We start from the raw sequence: 20,651 nt of genomic DNA, 5'->3' as shown, positions 1-20,651 counted from the left end.
ATCCCTATATCCTATTCATCCAGACTGGAGGTGGAGCTAGAAATCTGAAATTCTTTTGTATTGGGGATTCTTGTGCAGATAAAAATATGTTGGCGACTGAGCATTTCATTATTATAGTTTCTATACAGTATTGCTGGGGTCAGGTAAAGGTAGGAAGTATGGTATTCTCATTTTTTAAATTAATAAATACTATTAGAAAAGTATTGTTAGCTTTTATGTCGAATAGTATTATGCTATAGCCAAATCATTTGTATAATATGCAGAGAATAATTATATTTGGAACCTTCTGATAAAACAGATTGCTTAGAAAAGTGCATCAAATTGCAGGCTGGTCAAAAATGGGATTGGGTCAGTGCTAATTGAATTTTGATAAAGAGAAAGAGGAAGATTATCTGAATGAACTTGGCGGCTAGGGGGATTTTTACATGCTTGGTATAGACTTTGGGGAAAAGATGATTTTTTTTGGTCTTTTCTGTTTCTCCTTAGAAATGGCTTTCTTCCAGTGATTTTAAGTGACTTTTTAGAAAGCCATGGAACAGCTGAAGGCCTTGAGAACTTAAATGCCAGCAGCTTTGTTGATAAAATAAGTCATGGTTTTCTGGAGATAGGAAATCAAGGGTTAGTTAGGTAGTAATTTATAACAGTAGCTATAATAACAAAGGCATTTATTTATATCTCAGTGTTTGAGTTCCTTTAAATATTTCTGTTTAGTTTCACTTCCACAGATATGTTTACACTTTGCAATTAGCACAGAGTTAATTCAATTATGAGGTTACCTTAATGAGTTTCGTGTTTTATAGAAAAAGTAAGGAGTTGAGTCATATCCTTTATCTTTTCTTATAGTCATCTGTAAAGTGGGACAATTCACTAAAAACAGCACATTTCCATTCACCTGGAGGAGCAATTCGACTTCACCGTGTCCGTCAGGAACTGGAGACTATATTTTACATTTTTATTTCAGTACATAGCAGAGGGGCTTGAAACTAATGGTAAATGTTGGTTGAGTGACTAAGGGAACTAATCTATAATTCCAGGCTTGTATTTTCTCAGCCTGTTTCAGATGATACCCAACATCACCAGCCTGCGGACACCTAGAGCAATTGCTTAATTTGCTGATAGTAGTGATTCTCAAAATGTGGCCCCCAATCAGCAGCATTGGCATTACCTGGAAACTTACACAAACTATAAATTTGGAGGCTCCACAGTAAACCTGCTCTAGGAATAAAGTCCATTAGTCTGTGTTTTGAGACATCCAAGTGACTCTGATGCATGTTCAAGTTTGAGAACTGCTAGCTTAAAACAATAAAGGGAACCCTAGAGAATTGTCCGGACTAGAAGCCAATTAGCCTGGTCCAACTACGCCTCTCCCAAAGGCAGTGAGACTTTTTGCAAAGAACAGTGGAAACTTGGCTGGCCACATTGAATGGGATTATCTTGAGCATAGCATTTTTAGTTGGATACACGGGTCTCTATCCTGCCAGAGAAATCTGTGCTGATGAAAATGGTTTTTCCCAACTGCTATTGTTTGTGGCTTTGAGTCAGTTGTTTTATTTTATATATATATTTACATATATATACATATTTACATAAATATATATATACATAAAAATATATATGTATATATATATTTTTTTCTCTATACTGCCCATTTGACTGCAGTACCAGGCTAATTAAGGAATTAATATGTAACATCCATTCTGAGGGAGGTGTCTGATTCTTTTCCTGCATCCTGTGAACATTTATGCAAACACTTTCTAGTTCATATTTTCTTTTTTTAATCAGGCAGAGACATTACAATTAAAATACCGTTAAAGTGATTCTGGCAAGTATTGCAATAAGCATGTTTTTTAATTAAAGGAAGAACAGGGGATGCATAAGCAGTATCAGCTAAAGGGGAAAATTTCTTCTGATATCTATTTTAATTGAAATTTTGAAAAATGGGAGAAACAGCAGCAGCAGCAGCCTCTGCTTCTCTGTGTGTGTGTCTCCATCCCAGATTGCTAGGTTTAGGTGTTCTGTGCTTGATTAATTAGTAGCCAGCCAGAGAGTCCATTCCCTTTGCCCCCAATCCTTAAAGACTGATTTATGCCTCACATCCCCCATGAATATGTGAGGGCTCAGGCATCTATTTCCTGAGCTGCTAGTGGATAGGATTATGGAGCGTGGACTAAGCTCTTGGGGGCTCTCGTTTGCCAGCCAAATTGATTTTCCGCCTCTCTGGCCGGGGACAAGCCCACCTCGAAGGCTTCCCAGGCTCTGCTCCAGTGGATCAGACACAAGTCTAATCCGGATCTTGCCAACAAAGGAAGCTGTGTGCATCCCTGTCACAGTGCAGGTTTCTTTGGGCTGTGGACGCTTTCTCTAAATGCTCCTCTCTCCTCCTCTTCCTCACCTTCTCCTGGCTCCCACCCCCAGAATACCACAGTGCAGTTAAGTAAAGGGATATACCCAACTCTGCTGAGATCACTCAGCCAACTCTCCTTACCCAGGCAGAGCAGGATCTGTCCATCTTGAATGGATGATTGTCTATAATTCTCCAGGGAAAGGGAATTCCATAGGCTTCCCCAACTATCCATCTGACTATTTAACAATTGAGAGGTAAGAAGTGATAGGCTGCTACATTTTTAAAGAAAAAATGGCAAATGAAGGTTAATCAATGTAGGCAAGTTAATAAGATAGTTTACATCTCAAAATTTAGGTAGTTCAAGCTTTGAGTTAATGAATTATCTAGCTTGGTGATACAGATTGATCTAATGAGTTGGGGTTCTCAGATCCCTCCCTGGTCTTGCCTCTGTTTATCTCTCATGTTTCCTCTATTTAAAAATAGAATCACTCTCTCTGGGGTTATTTTATCACCTGACATTCACTTCCCAACCTAGCACATGCTGGCTGTGCACCCTTTCTCTCTGGATTCTCCTAAAAATGGCATTAAGGGTTTGACACACTCATCTACCTCTCTCACAGTTCTTAAGGCTCTTCCATGAGCCTGTGTCTCTACAACCTTCTGATTCTTCAAATTCACCTAATTCTTTGATCCACCCTCAAGAATCTTGCTACTTCCTTTCCTTATTCTAGCCTTTAAATGTTGATGGTTGATAGTTGTTTCCCTACCCCTACCTGCCTAATCTTTCTTCTGTTCTTACTCTCCATGTGCTCCCTGGGAGACCTCATTTGCATTGCTAATTTCAACTCCTCATCTTCAACAAGTATCGAGTGATCATTTACCACATTCTCCATGTACTAGGCACTGGTCCAGTGAACAGTGAACAAAACAGGCCAAAATCTTGCTTTCATGGTGTTTACTTCTAGAAGGAAAACAGTCAATAAACAAAATAAGAAAATTATATTTTTTGTTAAATTTGTTTCGTATTGTGGAGAAAAATGCAGCAGGAGAGGTGGATAGGGAATACACATTGGAGGTGGTGGCTGGGAATATTTGCACACAGTGAGAGCAAAGGTTGTGATGCAAGACAACAAAAAGGTCACCATTTCAGGAGTATTGAAACAAGTGGGAGAGCAGAGGCAGATCAGGCCAGAGAGAACCAACCCTGTAGTGTTTGATAGGCTTTGACTCTAAGTGTGTTGGGATCTAATGAAGAATTTTGGCAGAGTGGTAACATGATATGGTTTACCTGAAAGAAGCTATGACAACACTGAGTGTTGTTTTGGGAATTGACCCTGAGGTAGAGGATAAGGGCAGAAACAGGGAGCTGAGTTTAGATGCTGTTACAATAATCCATGGGTAAGATGAGAGTGACTTCGACAGCAGAAGTAGATGTGGAGGTGGTAAATGGTTGGGTTATAGGGGATGTTTTGAAGGTGAAATGCATAAAATTTTCTGAAGTATTGATTATGCAATGGGAGACAATGAAATTTAACTCCATGGTTTTCAGACTTAGCAATTTCAAGGATGAAGTTACCATCCATGGAAATGGGAAGGACTGAGGGAAGATCTGTGGGGCAAGACAAGGGGTTCATGGATATGCATAGTTGAGAAAGTATGAGACATCCAAGTAGAGATGTTGAGTAGGTAGTTGGGTATGTGAATCTTGAGCTGAAGGCACAGGCTTGGAGATATAAATTTGGGAGTCATTGACAATTAGCATGCAATGGTGATTAAAATCTTAATGCAAGATGAGACAACTGGCATGGTCTACAGAGACTGATAAGAAAAGTGTTCTTCTGCACGGCAAAAGAAACAGTCACTAGAGTGGATCAGCAACCAACAGAATGGGAAAAAATTTTCGCAGTCTACCCATCTGACAAAGGGCTGATATCCAGAATCTACAAAGAACTCAAACAGATTTACAGGAAAAAAACAAACAAGCCCATTCAAAAGTGGGCAAAGGATATGAACAGACACTTTATGAAAGAAGACCTATATGAGGTCAACAATCATATGAAAAAATGCTCATCGTCACTGGTCATCAGAGAGATGCAAATCAAAACCACATTGAGATACCATCTCACGCCAGTTAGAATGGCGATCATTAAAAAATCTGGAGACAACAGATGCTGGAGAGGATGTGGAGGAAAAGGAACACTTTTACACTGTTGGTGGGAGTGTAAATTAGTTCAACCATTGTGGAAGACAGTGTGGCGATTCCTCAAGGCCTTAGAAATAGAAATTCCATTTGACCCAGCAATCCCATTACTGGGTATATATCCAAAAGACTATAAATCGTTCTACTATAAGGACACATGTACACGAATGTTCATTGCAGCACTGTTTACAATAGCAAAGACCTGGAATCAACCCAAATGCCCATTGATAATAGACTGGACTGGAAAAATGTGGCACATGTACACCATGGAATATTATGCAGCAATCAGAAATGATGAGTTTGTGTCATTTGTAGGGACATGGATGAATCTGGAGAACATCATCCTCAGCAAACTGACACAAGAACAGAAAATGAAACACCGCATATTCTCACTCATAGGCGGGTGATGAAAAATGAGAACACATGGACACAGAAAGGGGAGTACTAAACACTGGGGTCTATTGGGGGGAAAAGGGGAGGGTCAGTGGGAGGGGGAGGTGGGGAGGGATAGCCTGGGAGAAATGCCAAATGTGGGTGAAGGGGAGAAGAAAAGCAAAGCACACTGCCATGTGTGTACCTACGCAACTGTCTTGCATGCTCTGCTCATGTACCCCAAAACCTAAAATCCAATAAAAAATTAAAAAAAAAAAAAAAGAAATGTGTTTAGAGAGCTGTGGCTTGGGACTCACCAAGTGTCAGGGATTGGGATGATCAGGAGGAATCAGACAGAAGAGGCTGAGAAGGGGATGCCTAAGAAATAAGAGGAGAACCAGGTGGGTTTGCACACAACTTACTTAATTAGAAAAATCCCATGTGCTCACTGTCATTGAGTCAATAGGGAGCTTTCTTAGGATTTGCTAAAAATGACATGAGGCCGGGCATGGTGGCTCACTCCTATAATCCCAGCACTTTGGGAGGCTGAGGCAGGCGGATCACAAGGTCAAGAGATCGAGACCATCCTGGCCAACACAGTGAAATCCTGTCTCTACTAAAAACACAAAAAAATTAGCCGGGAATTTGGCACGTGCCTGTGGTCCCAGCTACTTGGGAGGCTGAGGTGGAAGAATCGCTTGAACCCAGGAGGCAGAGGTTGCAGTGAGCCAAGATTGCGCCACTGCACTCCAGCCTGGTGACAGAGCAAGACTCCATCTCAAAAAAAAAAAAAAAAAAAAAGAAGACATGAAAATACATATCAGGTAAAGGAAAGACAGAGGTTCTAAATAGAAGAGTTTATTCTTCAGTTCTTTTATGAGTTACTAGCATCTTATGAGGTTTTCTTTAGAGATTCAATACAATGTATAGACTATAGCACACGACATTTGATAGAAGGGTAGAAATATTGGATTTTTAAAATAGAAATGAGAAAATGAAAGAAAGAAAAAGGAAGGGGCTGGGCAAGTGAGGAGAGGGAGTTTTAGGAACGGAGTGACTAAGTGTGTCAAATGCTGCTGGTCACTCAGGAAGGGTAAGGACTGAGCATTGAGCCTTAGATTCACCAATGTGGTTGCCATCTGTTGCCTTGACAGGAATAGTTTTGCAGGGTGGTCAGGTAAGGGCCTGACCAGGAGGGGTTCAAAAGTCGATGATGAAAAAGAATTGAAGATGGTGAGTATAGCCACTCTTTTGAAGAGTAGTACTCTATGGTAAAATGTTTATACTTTTTTTTTTTTTTTTTTGTAATGGGGGAAAATAGAACTGTGTATTTGTTTTCTTAAAAAAAAAAAACCAACAAATTATTTTGTGGTTATTACAGAGGATGACTAATTGTTGGGTTAGCCAAAAGTAGGTTTTGATGTACTTTGCAAACATTAGCTAGCTGCTAAAAGTCTCTTTTACTTCCCTTTAAAAGAAACAAAAGAGAGGTTTAATGGAAAGAGGTGATTACATGTAAAAAGTTGTGTTCATTTATTTATTTTAGAGGGAAGTAACAATAATGATGGTTGATTGATTTTTATAAAATTACCCAAGGTTACTTGTGGGACATAGTCAGCTTTCATGAAAGTCATGCCAAGCAATTTAAGGGTCACAGCCAAAGGCTGATTTCGGCCCTGCTCTTTATTTCAGCATTTAGAAATGGGGTCAAGCTCTATAAAGTACAGAATAAAGTCCTCCCACACTCAAGTAACTATCCTTCAAAGCAGCCCATTGTATATTTATTTTAACCTAATAAAGTATGAGGATGAAAATCTAGGTGCCTTGGCACAGAGATGAAGAATAAACTTTATATTCTTTCACACAAAGAAGGTATTATTTGTTTATCTAATTATTTCAGGCAAAAATAGCTGAAGTCCTCATCAAACTTCCTTCTAAATGTACCTAGATTTTCTTATATTTCCCACTAATAAAGCAGTGTGGGCATGCTTTTTAGCAGGAGTTAATGATGTTCATATTAATTAATTAGTCCAGTTTATCACACTCCTGACAACACAAATAATTCATTTTCTTTGGTATGAGTTCTTCTCCCTTCATTAGCATCATTATTAGTTCCTGTCAGCAAATGATGTTTCAAAATTTCTACCAATTTATTGCAGTGTATTTAATATTTTTCTTCATGGTAAAAGGGACCAAGCCCAGGTTTATACATTTTACCACTAATCCTTGTAATCTGTTTCAAATCCTTTTTGGAATAAGGCAAGGTATATCTTCATTAACAAAATTAAAATAAATCATGTATAAACAAGCCATAGGCAAACTTTCTTAGGTTCACACATGTTTTTCCTTAAATGTAACTCTGAGAACAACCCTAATTAATTGAAAGCTACCAAGGAAGGTTTGTAGAAATGGATAGGATCTGAGCCTTTTGGTTGGGTGGTCCTGGGTTCTAATGCTTGGTTCTGCCTATTCTGGGCTGGAATAGGTATAAAGGCCTCTTAGCAACATTCTGCTTCATAAAATAAAGAATGTGATCTTTGTCTCATAGACTGGTTTTGAAGGTCATTTCAGACATATCTACAGATTTTGGCACATGGTAAGTGCTGAATAAACAGCAGCTTTCTTGTTTTCCCTGTAGTCTATTCGAATTCCTGACCGTGCATCTCATACTTTGCTCAAGTGAAACTCAGTGATTACTGCAGCACAGGCGGTGTCAGGAAAACATGAGCCTCATGCCTCCATTAGTGTCCCATGCACATCTGACTGCTTCTTAAAGATGTAGACATCAAGTGTTCTAGAGTTGGAAGGAACCTCAGCAAACCCATGATTCTACCTTCTACTTTGTGGATGAAAACAGAGACCACTGATAGGCACTGAATAGCAGAGATTTTGGTCCTGAATAATCTGAGGCCCAGCAATTGTATGGGGGTCATTCAGAGGTCATTAGTAGATTCAGGACAGGACCCTTGATTTCCTTCCCTGCCTTCACCACTTTCTCATCAAGGTCAGTTTAGATTTCCTGACAACTTACAATGTGGGAGTCCTGTCATGCAAATCCATTTTCTACAGTTGAATATAATTATGTAGGATGTTAATGACATGTGTCTGTGAGGGAAAAATTTTAGTTAACATAAAATGTGACCTGTAGGACAGGTCACGTTTCTTCCTTCTTGTTTTCAGTGAGATTTTTAATTATTAATGAATTTCTATGTAATGACAATGAAAGGAAAAATTAAAGTCAAAATGGGTAGGGAATCCTTTGGAAATCTGGTAAGAATATGGTACTGCTCTGGCATTGAGCCTGTGGACTGACCTTGCTGCTTTACCTTAAGAGTATGAAATAGTATACATGACATATTTCAAAAGGAGCAGTAACAGAGAGATGTTAGATGTGGATGGTCTAACAGTGCTCAGGTGGTAGGGCACTTGTAGAAATTGGGCAAGTTGTAGATTTAATCACCTGGTGGGTTCGTCCTGCCAGCTGCACAGACAAAATCAATTCAGCGAGACTGTAGCATTACATGCAGTAAAGAAAGCGTTTAATTGATGCAAGGCCATCCACACCACTTGGGGGATGGGATTATTACCCAAATCAGTCTCCCTGAAGGCTCAGCCATTAGGGGTTTTCAAGGATAGTTTGTTGGGCAGGGGACTAGGCTATGGGGAATATTGTTTGGTTGGGGATAAAAGCTTAGGGGTATGGAAAGCAGTCCTCGTGTGCTGAGTCTTGTCTACAGGTAAGGGCCACAGGATGGGTTGAGTCTTGAGTCATGAATTTGAGTGAAGTCAGCTGGTGATCAGAAATACAAGTCTAAAAAAACTCAAAAGATCAATCTTAGTTTCTACAATAGTGATGTTATCTACAGGAATAATTGGAAAAGTTGCAAATCTTGTGACCTCTGGAACAATGGCTGGTTATCGTTTAAATATGCTAAACATCTTAGCAGAATATTGGCCCCTTTTATAATCCTAATTTTGTGACCTTTCTTTAGTTTTACAAAGATGGTTTATTTTTGGAAAGGGCTATTATTGTCCTTGCTTAAAAGTTAGACAATAAACTAAATTCCTCCCTTGGTTAGCTTGGCCTACACCTAGGAATTAGTGAAGTCAGCCAGCCTGTGAGGCTAGGAGCAAGATGGAGTAAGCCATGTTAGATTTTTTCTCACTGTCAGAATCTTTGCAAGGTTGGTTTCATAGCAATAATGGAGGAAGTGAAGATGGTAAGTATGATAGCCACAGAGACCATTGCATTAAAGGTTGAATAGGTATCAGACTCTAGACCAGAGATCTATAAGAAGTATTTCAATAAATCTCACCTTAATCTGAGGGTGAAATTCTTACCATATCCATTTTGCAGTTGGAGAAATGGATACCTAGGCAGGATGTGTTGTTCTAAATTGTGGCTGAAAGAAAAGGGCCCTTGAAGTAGTCTGGTCCAAGCATAAGCCCATGACTGTTACTGATGGCATATGGCTTGGACTCTAGAACTGAAGAAAAGAAGGTTTGAGGAAGAGAGCTGAGGAAAGCTGATGAGAAATTAGGGAAGAAGTGGACTCCATATTTGACTATTGAGTCAAACATTTATTGATCACTATCTCTGCACTAAGATGGAGGTAAACAATCATCCATGAAAAGACTCAAACTCTGTAAAATATTTGAAGAGATTAATACTGAGTCAAATTTGAGTGGCCATGGCCTGGGGCACAGTCTCAAGAGGTCTAAGTACATGTGCCCATGGTGGTAAGGCTATAGCTTTGTTTTATATGCTTTAGGGAGGCATAAGACATCAATCAATACATATAAGATGCACATTGGTTTGCTCTGGAAAGGTGAGACCAGTAGGGGCAGGGGCTTCCAGGTCATAGATGGATTCAAAGATTTTCTGATTGGCAGTTGGTGGAGTTAACTTATTAACTTATCTAAAGACCTGGAATCAACAGAATAGAGTGTTTGGATTAAGATATGTGGTTGTGGAGCTCAAGGTTTTTATTATACAGATGAAGCCTCCAGGTAGCAGGCTTCAGAGAGGATAGATTGTAAATGTTTCTTAGCAGACTTAAAAAGGTTCCAGACTCCTAGTTAGTACTTTCCTGAATCAGGGTAAAGATCCAGAAAGGGAAGGGAATTCTCTATAGAATGTAGATTTTCCCCACAAAAGACAGCTTTGCAGGGCCATTCAGGACCTGCTATCTGTCATGCGATGCTATACTAGAGTCAGGTTGGAATTTGGTGTCTTACTGCTGCAGAGTCTGTTTTGTCAGTCATAATGTCTTTGTTCTAATGTTAATGCTGGTTAGTTGTGTCTGAATTCCAAAGGGAGTAGGGTATAATGAGGCATGTCTGACACTCCCTTCCCATCATGGCCTGAACTAATTTTATAGTTTAACTTTGGAATGCCCTTGTCTAAGAGGAGGGGTCAATTCAGTTAACCTGGGACTTAACATTTTATTTTTGGTTTACATGGTGATGACTAAAGTCATTTTTGACTTTTTCTTCTCTCCCTCTTGTTTCTCCCATGTATGTTTAACTGTTTCCAGCTGTAATTTCTGGAAAGCAACAAAAACTCAACTCAATAACTTGGCACTCATGATTTACGGCTACATTTAGCAGATGAAGAGTCTTTGCTCTCCACTGCCTCTCACCAAGACTCTTATTGTAATAGAATCTGGCTTTGGAGCGATTTTGGGTACCTTGCTCTCTCTACATCCTTTGCCCCCACTTTGCTCATTGAGACACACTGTATGTGCTTATAGATTAAGTGTAAGAACAACATCATTTCTGAGAAAATGGAAGTATATGTGTGTGTTTGTATATAAAGGAAATAGAGGTGCTTAAATCAGAATCTCTAAAAAGATGTGTTCACTTACTCATTCACTCAACAGTTAATTGTACTGAGTGGCAACTTCAACCAGCCACTTTCGTAGGTATCAAGAATTTAGAAGTGAACAAAACAGATAATTCCCCTCAGGAAGCATGCATTCTGGTGGAGAGAGGACAGAAAATAAACCTGTAAATATATTATATGCCTGATATCAAGTATTATAAAGAAAAAGACATTTAGGCAAGGGACTAGGTTGTGCTATTTTATATAGACTGGAGAGGGAAGGCCTTGGTGAGAAGTTAACATTTGAATAGAAACAAGGGAGAGCGAGCCATGGGACTATCAGAACATTCTGATAATTCCAATAAAATTCTAGATATTTCTGAATTCTTATTCATGGGAATATCAGAAGAACATTCCAGAGGGAAGAGCTCATGCATAGGCCCTGAGGCCTGTTTAAGAACTAACAGGCAGGCCATTATGTGTGGAGCATATGCATGAACAGGTGAGTTTTAGAAAATGATATTAGAGAGGTACTGGAGGTTGGGTAGTAAATCATGAGGGACCTTTTGTTGCCCAATATAAGGACTCTGACTTCTATTCTGAGGGAGATGGGAAACTATTGTTGGATTTAGAAAAGAGGACCTCTGGTGTGTCGGATATAAAGACACAACTCTGACTCCTTTGTTACAGGATTGAAGAGTCTAATCTGGTGCTTTTGTAAACCACTCGCAGGAGGAAGATGGGCTTAATAGCTTATTGAAGTTAAAATGTTTATTCATATGGGATGCTTTAATTATTTTGACATTATTGAGAAAATTCTATGTAAAATGTAAATATTCTGAATCCTTTTGAAGAAACATGTTATAAAGATGAAAATATCTTTTTAATTTTTAAATTATTTAATACCAATACAAAATAATTCTATTATTAACTAATGTTGTGTTACTGAAAATTTGGACATCAGAACAAAGTGGTATATGTGCCATTAAGAGAACTCAACTTTTCTTTTAAAAATGATATTTATTGGAAAGGCATTGGGTAACCTGGTAATCAATGGAAAACAGTCTGAAAAATCAGGAACACAAATACATAGGAATCAAAGCATTTGATGTGAGTAGGGGACAGTGGGGCAGGTAGGGAGATTGGCAGGTGGGTGTCTCAGAAGCAGGTGTTCTTCTCAGGCTCTTTAGAATGCCACCACTGGAACTGAGATCTAAACGTTTCCTACCTCTCTTCCCCTTTGCTCCATATTTCTCTTAATGCCTGAGTATGTGACTCTGGCCATAGTAGGATAAGATGTCTTGCTTGATAGTCCCACTCAGCAGTAGTCAATGGGCAGAGCAATATCTCAAGGAAATTAGCATCTGTTAACAAAAGGAAGTATAATGGATGCTGGTCAGCTAAAATGCTACAAATGCCACAGTGTTAGCCCCAGTTACATTTCCTTTCACTATAAGTCTTACAATTTTGGCACATCTTCTTCTATCCATATTTCTTGTATATGTCCCAGTTTTTTGTAACTTATTTTATGTGTTGTTAGATGGTAATGTTGGTAGTCTTGGCATACATTATTTAACCATTCCTAAATTGCCCAACATTTAGATTATTGTCATGAAAATGTAATAAATGAAGCAGCAGAGAATAGTAATAGTTAACCTAAGCTGGCTGAATAATAATACTTCTACTCCTGGATGTCTGGTCTACCATACTGTGCTTCTACAAGAGAGAGAGCAAGATAAAATAGCCTACATTCCGGCAGGAGTATTTAAATAAAGGGGATTTCATTAGGCATCGAAACTGACAAAACAGCTTAATCTCCCAAGGACTGACGATTTTTTCTTTGTCCATTAGGGGGCAAGCTGATTTTCCTGGCCCCAGGACCCATCGAGCTCAGGGCGCATGCCATCCTTGTTTCTGATGGTGGAGAGCTCCGGGTTGGATCCAAAAACAAGCCGTTCCAAGGCAGAGCACAGATCACACTCTATGGGAGTTCCCACTCAACTCCCTTCTTTCCCTATGGAGTCAAGTTCCTGGCTGTGAGGAATGGAACTCTTTCCCTGCATGGTGAGTGAGGCAATTGATCAGAGGAAATGAAGTAGAGTTGTGTCTAGCAATGGAAACTCATAAAATTATTTAAAAGTCTTTGATGATAGTTGCTGAGCCAACCAGGTCAGTTAGAGCACGGTACTGTTTCCTTAAATAGCAAGTATAACCGTTATGGTTTCGGTGGCAGATTATAGTACAGTTCCCAATTATTTTCTCCTTTTCCTGTAAGAGGATTGTGTAAACTTCCACCCACTGTTAGGTGACTTTCAGTGCCTTCTTGTGGGTGGACCATACTTTCCTGCCCCTTTGCAAGAGCAGACTTAGCCTTGGAGTTATCAGGGGAATGTGAACAGAAACGGTAGACTACATGGCCAGGGGAAGGTTTTAAGACCTGTTATGATGCTTTAGCCATTTCGTTATCTTCCTGCCACTTGAGAATAGCCTGTCCCAGATAGGGGCAGTTCCTTCAGCTTAGAACCTGAATGAAGACAACACGGGGCAGTGTTGCAGCTGACCGACTGCTCTCATGTATGTGGGTGAGAAATATGCCTCTGTCATAAGCCACTGAGATTTGCGTTTGTAATTGCAGCATAACCTTGTGAAAACTGACTGATACAATTACTTAGCATGTACTGATATCTCTCAACATGCAGTAGCCTGGTATCCCAAATCAAATGCAGACAACCTCATTTAGTTGTTGAACCTCTTCCTGTCTCCTCCCACCCTCTATCCCATGAACAGGGTTTAATTACAGCTCTGCTTAGAATCCTCTTACAGACAGGAGGGGTGTTTAAGGATTCCTAAGAGAAAACGAATTAGGCTACTGTGCGTTTCCACTCCAACTTTATTTGCCTTCTGATCATCTAATTCCACTTTGGAAAATGGACATTTTTTCCCCCTTGAGATTCAGGAAATTGCTAAATGTGCCAGGATAATCCGTATTAACAACTGTAAAATGTCAGTATAAAAAATGAGTAAGCATATTTCAGTGGGCGGTTATATGCTTTTGGTTGCATAGCACGAGCCAAAGGCAGATCAAAAAATGTGGGCTCCAGATAGTGACTAAATCTCCAGAAAACATGATGTCTACATTGATATTTCTATATTGGCATCACAAAATAACCCACTTATCATAGGATAATTGCCCTAGATGTGGGCATGGAGCTGTGCCGAGGAGTCTGCCATTTTTCTCTGTCCAGATGCTGTCTCATATCAACCACAGGCCCCAATCATTGTCTAACAAAAAGCACTCTCATGCCTCTTTTGGCTTACTATGAGAGGAAGCAAGATCTTTCCCTCATGCCCACAGTGTTGACTGCAGGCTATCCAGTGTGCTACACACTGGGCGTCAAATTTTCTGAGGTTAAAAATACTCCATAATTCATTGGACAGAAATTCAAAATACTTTATTGATTCTATCATCAACTTTCAAGAAACATTTTTTTCCTCCTATCTTCATCAGCAAGCAGCTACACTGATTTTGTAGCCCAGGATCTATTCCATGACAGCCACGGTTTTCAAATGTTTGCTCTAGCCCAATGGCCTCTTAAGCCACCAACCCAATGTGCTGCTTTTTACCACTAAGAAAACGCATCTAGGGAACAAGTTGGTATATATTTGTGGTTCAGCCAGCCCATAGATGGTCCAGAGGACCCTGAGGCTTAGGAGGAATCCTCAGATTTGAGAGCTACTGTCCTATATGATGCAGATAGCACAACTTTTACTGCAAACAGGAATTCAAATGAGGAAAAGTAAAAATTCTCCTAATTCTTTTATTCTGACTCTTTCATTCCAAGCTCATCTAATTCTCATGCTCTAGTGTGAAGAATCAGTGAAAGAGCTCATAAATGTACCTTTTGTGCCTGTATTTTAAATGTACCCTGTGCTTATAAGCCTTTGTGATTAAGCAAATGTCAAGAAAATCCCTAATGCCATCAGTTATAGTCAATATGGGGCAATTCAAGCAAAGTAAATGCCTCTAATATGTTTTGAAAATTCTGAAAGTTAAGAAAAAATGTTGCTACTCCAGCCATCCGATGTTACTGGATACTGAGAATGGGACCTTGTTTTTCTCTGCTTTCCTCATTTTCATCTCCTCCTTCCTCTTACCTCCCCCTCCCTCTCCTTTATTCTCATTCTCCCTCCTCTCTCTTTCTTTCTGTTTCCCTGTATTCCCAGATTAGGCCATTTTCAAAACTGGTTAAACATTCCCCAAAGCGTGTAAGACAGAGAACTGACTAGGATCTCACCTGAATCACAGAGCTTGCCCATTGAACACAGGCAAAGATCAAGCCATTTCCTGTCTGATGTGCTGCTGCAACATCTCATGCGTTTGAAAGAAATATTATGTAGAAAAGAGCTCAGCCATTTAGGTGAGAGGGATTCCCTTCCTGATGTATCTGTCAGAGAATCACAGTCCCACGTGCAGCTCATCAATTCTCTCCTGTCACTTCTCCCTCACCACCTGAGGTCTCAGACAGATTTCCCCTCCAGCATGGTGGTATATCATGGCTAAAATCATTACATAATTTCACTGGCTTATTGCTAGGGCCAGAGGTGGGTCTGGTGACACTGGGGCTTTAGGACAAAGCTAATTTTCTTTCACCGCCACATATGCAAAATAGTGAGCAACTTGATTTACTGCTTTGCACCCAGGAGTCCCTAATGACCCAGCATTTACTCAGCTTCCCAGGATAACGTAGTGAGGATATTTACTCTGCAACGTTGGTGCACAGAAGACCCTTTTAGGGAGATTTTTGGGCCCGGGAATGTACATGTGATGTGACTCAGGTGGCCCATTGACTACACTAGGAGAAACACTGGTTCTAGTGGTTAATCGAATTAGAATCAGAAACGGGCCCATTTCTGCCACATATCAGCTATGACCTTCAACAGATCTTTAAAAAATCTGAAAAACACAGGTCCCACTTCATATATTTACTGCTTATGAAGTGCTCCAGAGTGTTGGGCACACAAAACACCGTGTTAGCTATTGCTCTTTTGATTATATATTTTTTTTTTCCAAAAGCACTGATTACCCATTGCTGATTAGCGCATATTTCTTTTAGGGGTGAGAAAATGTGGGGCATGATGGTGGTGGAGTTGTATGTCTCAAAATCTACCTAGAGATTTTTCTCCTTATTAATTTTCTTATCTATCCCTTTTCATCAGAATAACAGAAAGGTTTTAACTTTGGAGATCATGTGGTAACAACATTCCCAGGCATCTTCTCTTCTCTTCTCACCATCTAGTCAACACCTTTAGATTTTAATCTCTCTTGGTGCAGCTGCTTCCCAGCCATGGATAACCACCATTCCTGGGTGTGGTTACAATAAAGACTTCTTAGAAACTATTTGCATGGGTTCCAGTGTAGTCAGAAGCAGGGCACTGCCCTGCAAACGAGGCCCTTGGCAGACATTTGGTTTCTAATATTCAGCAGCATGTGGGCCGATGGATTCTACTTTAACTCCTGCTCAGGTCCTATGGAATCACACAAACGGTCTGCATGCCAGTCTAGTCACTTTCCCATTTTCTGCCTCCATCTCATTCTTCATGATTGCCCTTTGAAACCCTTCTGCTCTAGTTGATTTTTATCTTAGATTAAAATCACTAAGCAAACAGGCTTTGGAGTTCAGCTGTCACAAAGCAAGATGAAGTTGAAAGCACATTTTATGTATTTCTTTGAATGTAGAAAAAAATACCACACCCTCATACACTCACATATACATATACCTGCACATACACACCCACACTTAGCACTGTCTTTTCTGTTTCTGTTGGTTTGGGAGTAGATGGGGACAGGTTCTGAGTTGCTGGTGGAGTTCAGATGGTTTAGTAACTCTGTCAGCTGCTCACTTGGATGCGTTAATATGGCTGAAGGGCCTCAGGATTGCTCCAGTGTGGCGGTCTGGGGTTTGGGTCGCTGTAGTCAATAAGGAAATTTCACTCTTGCCTTTTGCCTTCATCACTCCGTCTGCCAATCCAGGTTCACCATCCAAACTGAGTGCCAATCACTTGTCACTTTTCAAAGGGGTTGCTGTCAGCCTGGGCAACTTACATTTTTGACAACGTAATTACGGCTCTTGCTTCCACAGTGGGAATCTGAGTAGGATGGTGGAGCTTTTATTGATTGTTCAGCAGGGAAATTTATCAATGTCTCTCACTTCATTTCCAGTTCCTCCCTGAGAAATTTGGCTGACAGTTTCTTAGGAGAAAAACAGTCTCATGGCCTTGACTGGACTTCTGTCTTTGTCCTTTTCAAGAAATTACAAGATACAGGCATTAAATATAAATGGAAATTCCTGAGAAAAACCAGTATGTGGGGCATGATTGAAGAAAGCGTGAGTGCAATTGCAAGGAACATAAACATTTGGTAGGAATAAATAAAAAAAGCAGTGGTCTAAATCAGCAAGTTTAGATATGGTTTGTTTTCCTTCTAAAAGTACCAAGTGTCTGCATGTAAATTCTATGATGTTTATGAGTGCTGTGTTATGTGCACTATTTTTGTAGTTGCTGGAGTATCAGGCTATCTTTAAGCATGGTATAAAGTGCAAGGAAAAGGCGTGTGTGTGGGAGTGTGTTTCCGGTCAGTGGTTTTCATATCGTGCTCCACAAAATCCAAACGTTTCCTGGAGGGGATTTAGGGGTTCCACAAACAATGAATGCTGGAGGTCAGGTGATACAAGTTTAAATTGCTCTAATAATTGATTTATTGCTTTTATCTCTGTTACATATTTGTGTTCAAAGTAAAGTGCGTTAGAAGACAGAGTTCCACTGTTAAAATTGTGATTAAAAACCTGTACTAGGTCATTCTTTTAACTGTGGTATATGGATCCTTTTGAGGTGTCCTGGGTGGCCCTGCATGATTCCTATTTCCCCACGACTGATTTAGCTCTGGGACATTTTCTATAAAGTCTGTTCTTTGATGTAGGATGAAACTTTATAGAGCCCATTTTCATGTCATAACAGTTCCTCTTATCCAACAATATATTTTTAAATCTCTACTCTTTCGTCATCTGATTAAGAGTCTCCAGTGCTGTCTCCTCTTGCCCCACTTTTGTCATCTGATTGAGAGTCTCAAATGCTGTCTACTCTTGCTCCCCTCCTTACTTACTTCTTTTAGATCATGACTCCTCTCTTTTCTTCTGTCTCTCATTCCCTTGGGATAGATGCAAACCAGAGCTATGACATGGCATTTTTATATGTAGCTTTATTACTGTTAAATTGTTTGGTTTTAGGGGACAGAAGCCCACTGCAAACAAACTTAGACAGAACTAAGGATTTCTGAATTTTTGTAATCAAAATGCAAGATGGATAGAAAGACAATGGCCTTAGACATGACTGCCTTCAGGGTTCTGAATGTCTGCAGGGCTCACCCCTCCGTCTCTTACCCCAGCTGTCTCTGCATGTATTGACTTCACTCTCTCCTACTCCTTATTGCCTTCTTCTATATGGTTATTGATATTTCCTGATTTTATGTGGACTTTAATTTTTTACTACCAAAGAAAGTAGTAATTTTTACAAAATTACTACTTTCAGACCCGCCAGAGGCCCGAGTGCAGGGACATCTTGATCTTGGTGCTCTGGTTCTAGGGCACAATCACGCCGTCCTCCAGGTACAGCCAGTAGTCGGTGCTGACCGCGATACCCAGGAGGCCCAGGCCACAGACAGCAAAAAAAATTGTTCTTTTAAAAAAAATAACCAGGGAAGGCCTCCCAAAGTCCTACCTAGCCGACTAAGTTACCTAGCAGACTAAGGACTATACTTGGTGCCTGGGGAAAGTGCACTGACTGTCCAAGCTCAGGTCACCTTATCCCTCCTTTACCAACTGTCAAGGCCAGGATTGCAAGACCGTGTAAAGAGATGCAGCTCTGCCTTGACCAGGGAGGCCAGGGCGGTGTGGGATATGTGTGTGTATGTTTATGACTGTGCATGCATGTGTATGTTTGTATGTTTTTGTGCGTGTATATTTTGAGAAGCTGTTCACCAAAAGAGATGATGGCAACCAGATCCAGAAAGGAGAGATGCGGGGAAGACAAAACCATAGGTGTCCTCTGAGCTAGTTAAACTAAAACCTTCGGCTTTGACTTCTGTTTCAGTCTGAAATCTCAAGGTGACTGAAACTCATAAACAGAAATATTCAAATATAGCACAAGACTGTTGTATAAACTCAACATATAAAGTTAACGTATAAATACTTCGGCGGCATTTAGGCTGAATAAAACAAGTGTGTGAGATCAGGCAAACAAAAATCCTCATTAAGTTACTAGTAAGGATCCCACCAAATAGAAGAAGTTAAAAATATGTATTATTGAAAACTTTTGCTGTGATTGAGCCCCAAACTTTAAAAATCTCAACATTGCTCACAGTTTTAAAAGCTTTATCCCAAGGTCTTAGGAAATCTTATTTTCTAGTATATGCTATGGATTTTTTTTTTTCTTCTCATGAACTGTGGATTTTCTCAATATTGAAGAGCTTCTCTGCTTTCTCCTAGCACTTATCACCGCATGTGATTTCATGGGAAACTTGAGCTGATGTGGTGTGTAAATTTGCCACAGGGTTTTGCAAATGTAAGAGATGGGTTTTTAGGAATGTTTGGTAGACGCAAACCTTCCAGACAGAAGTCTGACTCAGACTAGATTTTATTTTACATTAGTCACTACCTTCATCTATATTCTGTTGGATCCCTTTTCTTGTCCCGTAACGAAACCTTGGGTACCAATAGCTTTCCAGTTGTTTTCAGATATTGAAAATATCAGCCCTAATTAATCTCGTTTAAAAGCCCAGTCTCCTATTCATTTAATGTTCCCTTCCTCGCCCTTAACGCCTCACCTGGAGGCATTTGGGCTGGTAGGGTCTGCTCCCTCACTCTTCCTCTAATCCTTCCTATTTCATATTCTCAGTGTTGGGGCAGATGGAAGACGTAAGGTAAGAAGTTTACCAAGCTTAGTACTTAACAGTGCACCTATATCCTTTGTTACCTGTTGCTCCCTCTGAATAATAATTGCCGACTGTTGAGTCTCCCTCCTAATATGCTGCATGAAATCACTGGAGTCCAGTAGGAGGCCTTTCTACTCCATAGTTTCCTAATGTGGAAGCCCCACCTGGGTTTCCAATCCCCTTAGCATCCACCTTGGGGTTTGGTCTCTGGTGGATTACTAGGAAGTTAGTTCAAGCTAAGCTATCTTCCCTAGAATTCAGCTATCCAGAGGAAACTTACAAATCCACACGAAAGATGTTCCACTTATCACCCCCTTCTCTGCTCTGCTCTTTCTCTCTCTGTTTTCCCTGCTTAGAAAGGCATGAGCAGCTGAGCAAAATAGGCTGCATATACAGACATTCACCCCGGGAAAAAGAAGCCAGTCTCTCCTTCTTACAGGTCACTCTATGACTGATACTTATGCAGCCCTCTTGCTTTGCTTAAAAAGACAGGAGTAGTTTCATGTCTTGTTCTATAGGAAGGAGAGGAAAGGCCAGGGTCAGCTCACCCAGGCTGATGGCTCATCCCCATCTCTGAGGATTCCTTTGAATCTCCTTGTTTTTGGTCATTCATAAATGATGAGGTAGACTCTGTTCTAGGGATGGCAAAAATGGCAGAGTTAGATTGGCTTTCTTTTAATAATCCCAGAAGAGATGTTTTCTCCCTGTCTGTGGCTTCCCTGTAATGTGGGGTGCTTATCAGTTCCTGGTCCCATGCATGTGTCCTCCTGGTAGGTTCAGGAGGAGCAGAAGTCCCACTCAACAACCTGGTATGTATGTAAAAAGGGTCCCCTAGAGGGATGTGGGGCTGAAGGGGAGAGCAACTGTCATTTTATGGTTGTGGCGTGGCTTTGTTTTATTGGTTTTTATTTAGGACTGGGAAGGA

At 40.2% G+C, this 20,651-nt stretch overlaps 1 protein-coding gene across 3 annotated transcripts in view; it reads left to right on the top strand.

The window, feature by feature from the left end:
* Positions 1-20,651, top strand: part of PKHD1 (PKHD1 ciliary IPT domain containing fibrocystin/polyductin) — a 515,189-nt gene that overhangs the window by 148,528 nt on the left and 346,010 nt on the right. For all 3 annotated transcript variants that reach the window (XM_035295877.3, XM_035295878.3, XM_078370699.1), the window contains one exon: positions 12,592-12,804. In XM_035295877.3, coding sequence (XP_035151768.3) covers positions 12,592-12,804 — 213 coding nt within the window. The remainder of the gene's footprint in view (positions 1-12,591; positions 12,805-20,651) is intronic.

This window comes from Callithrix jacchus, chromosome 4, assembly GCF_049354715.1.
Source record: "Callithrix jacchus isolate 240 chromosome 4, calJac240_pri, whole genome shotgun sequence".
Lineage (NCBI taxonomy): Eukaryota > Metazoa > Chordata > Mammalia > Primates > Cebidae > Callithrix > Callithrix jacchus.
This window is presented reverse-complemented; position numbering and strand designations above follow the sequence as displayed.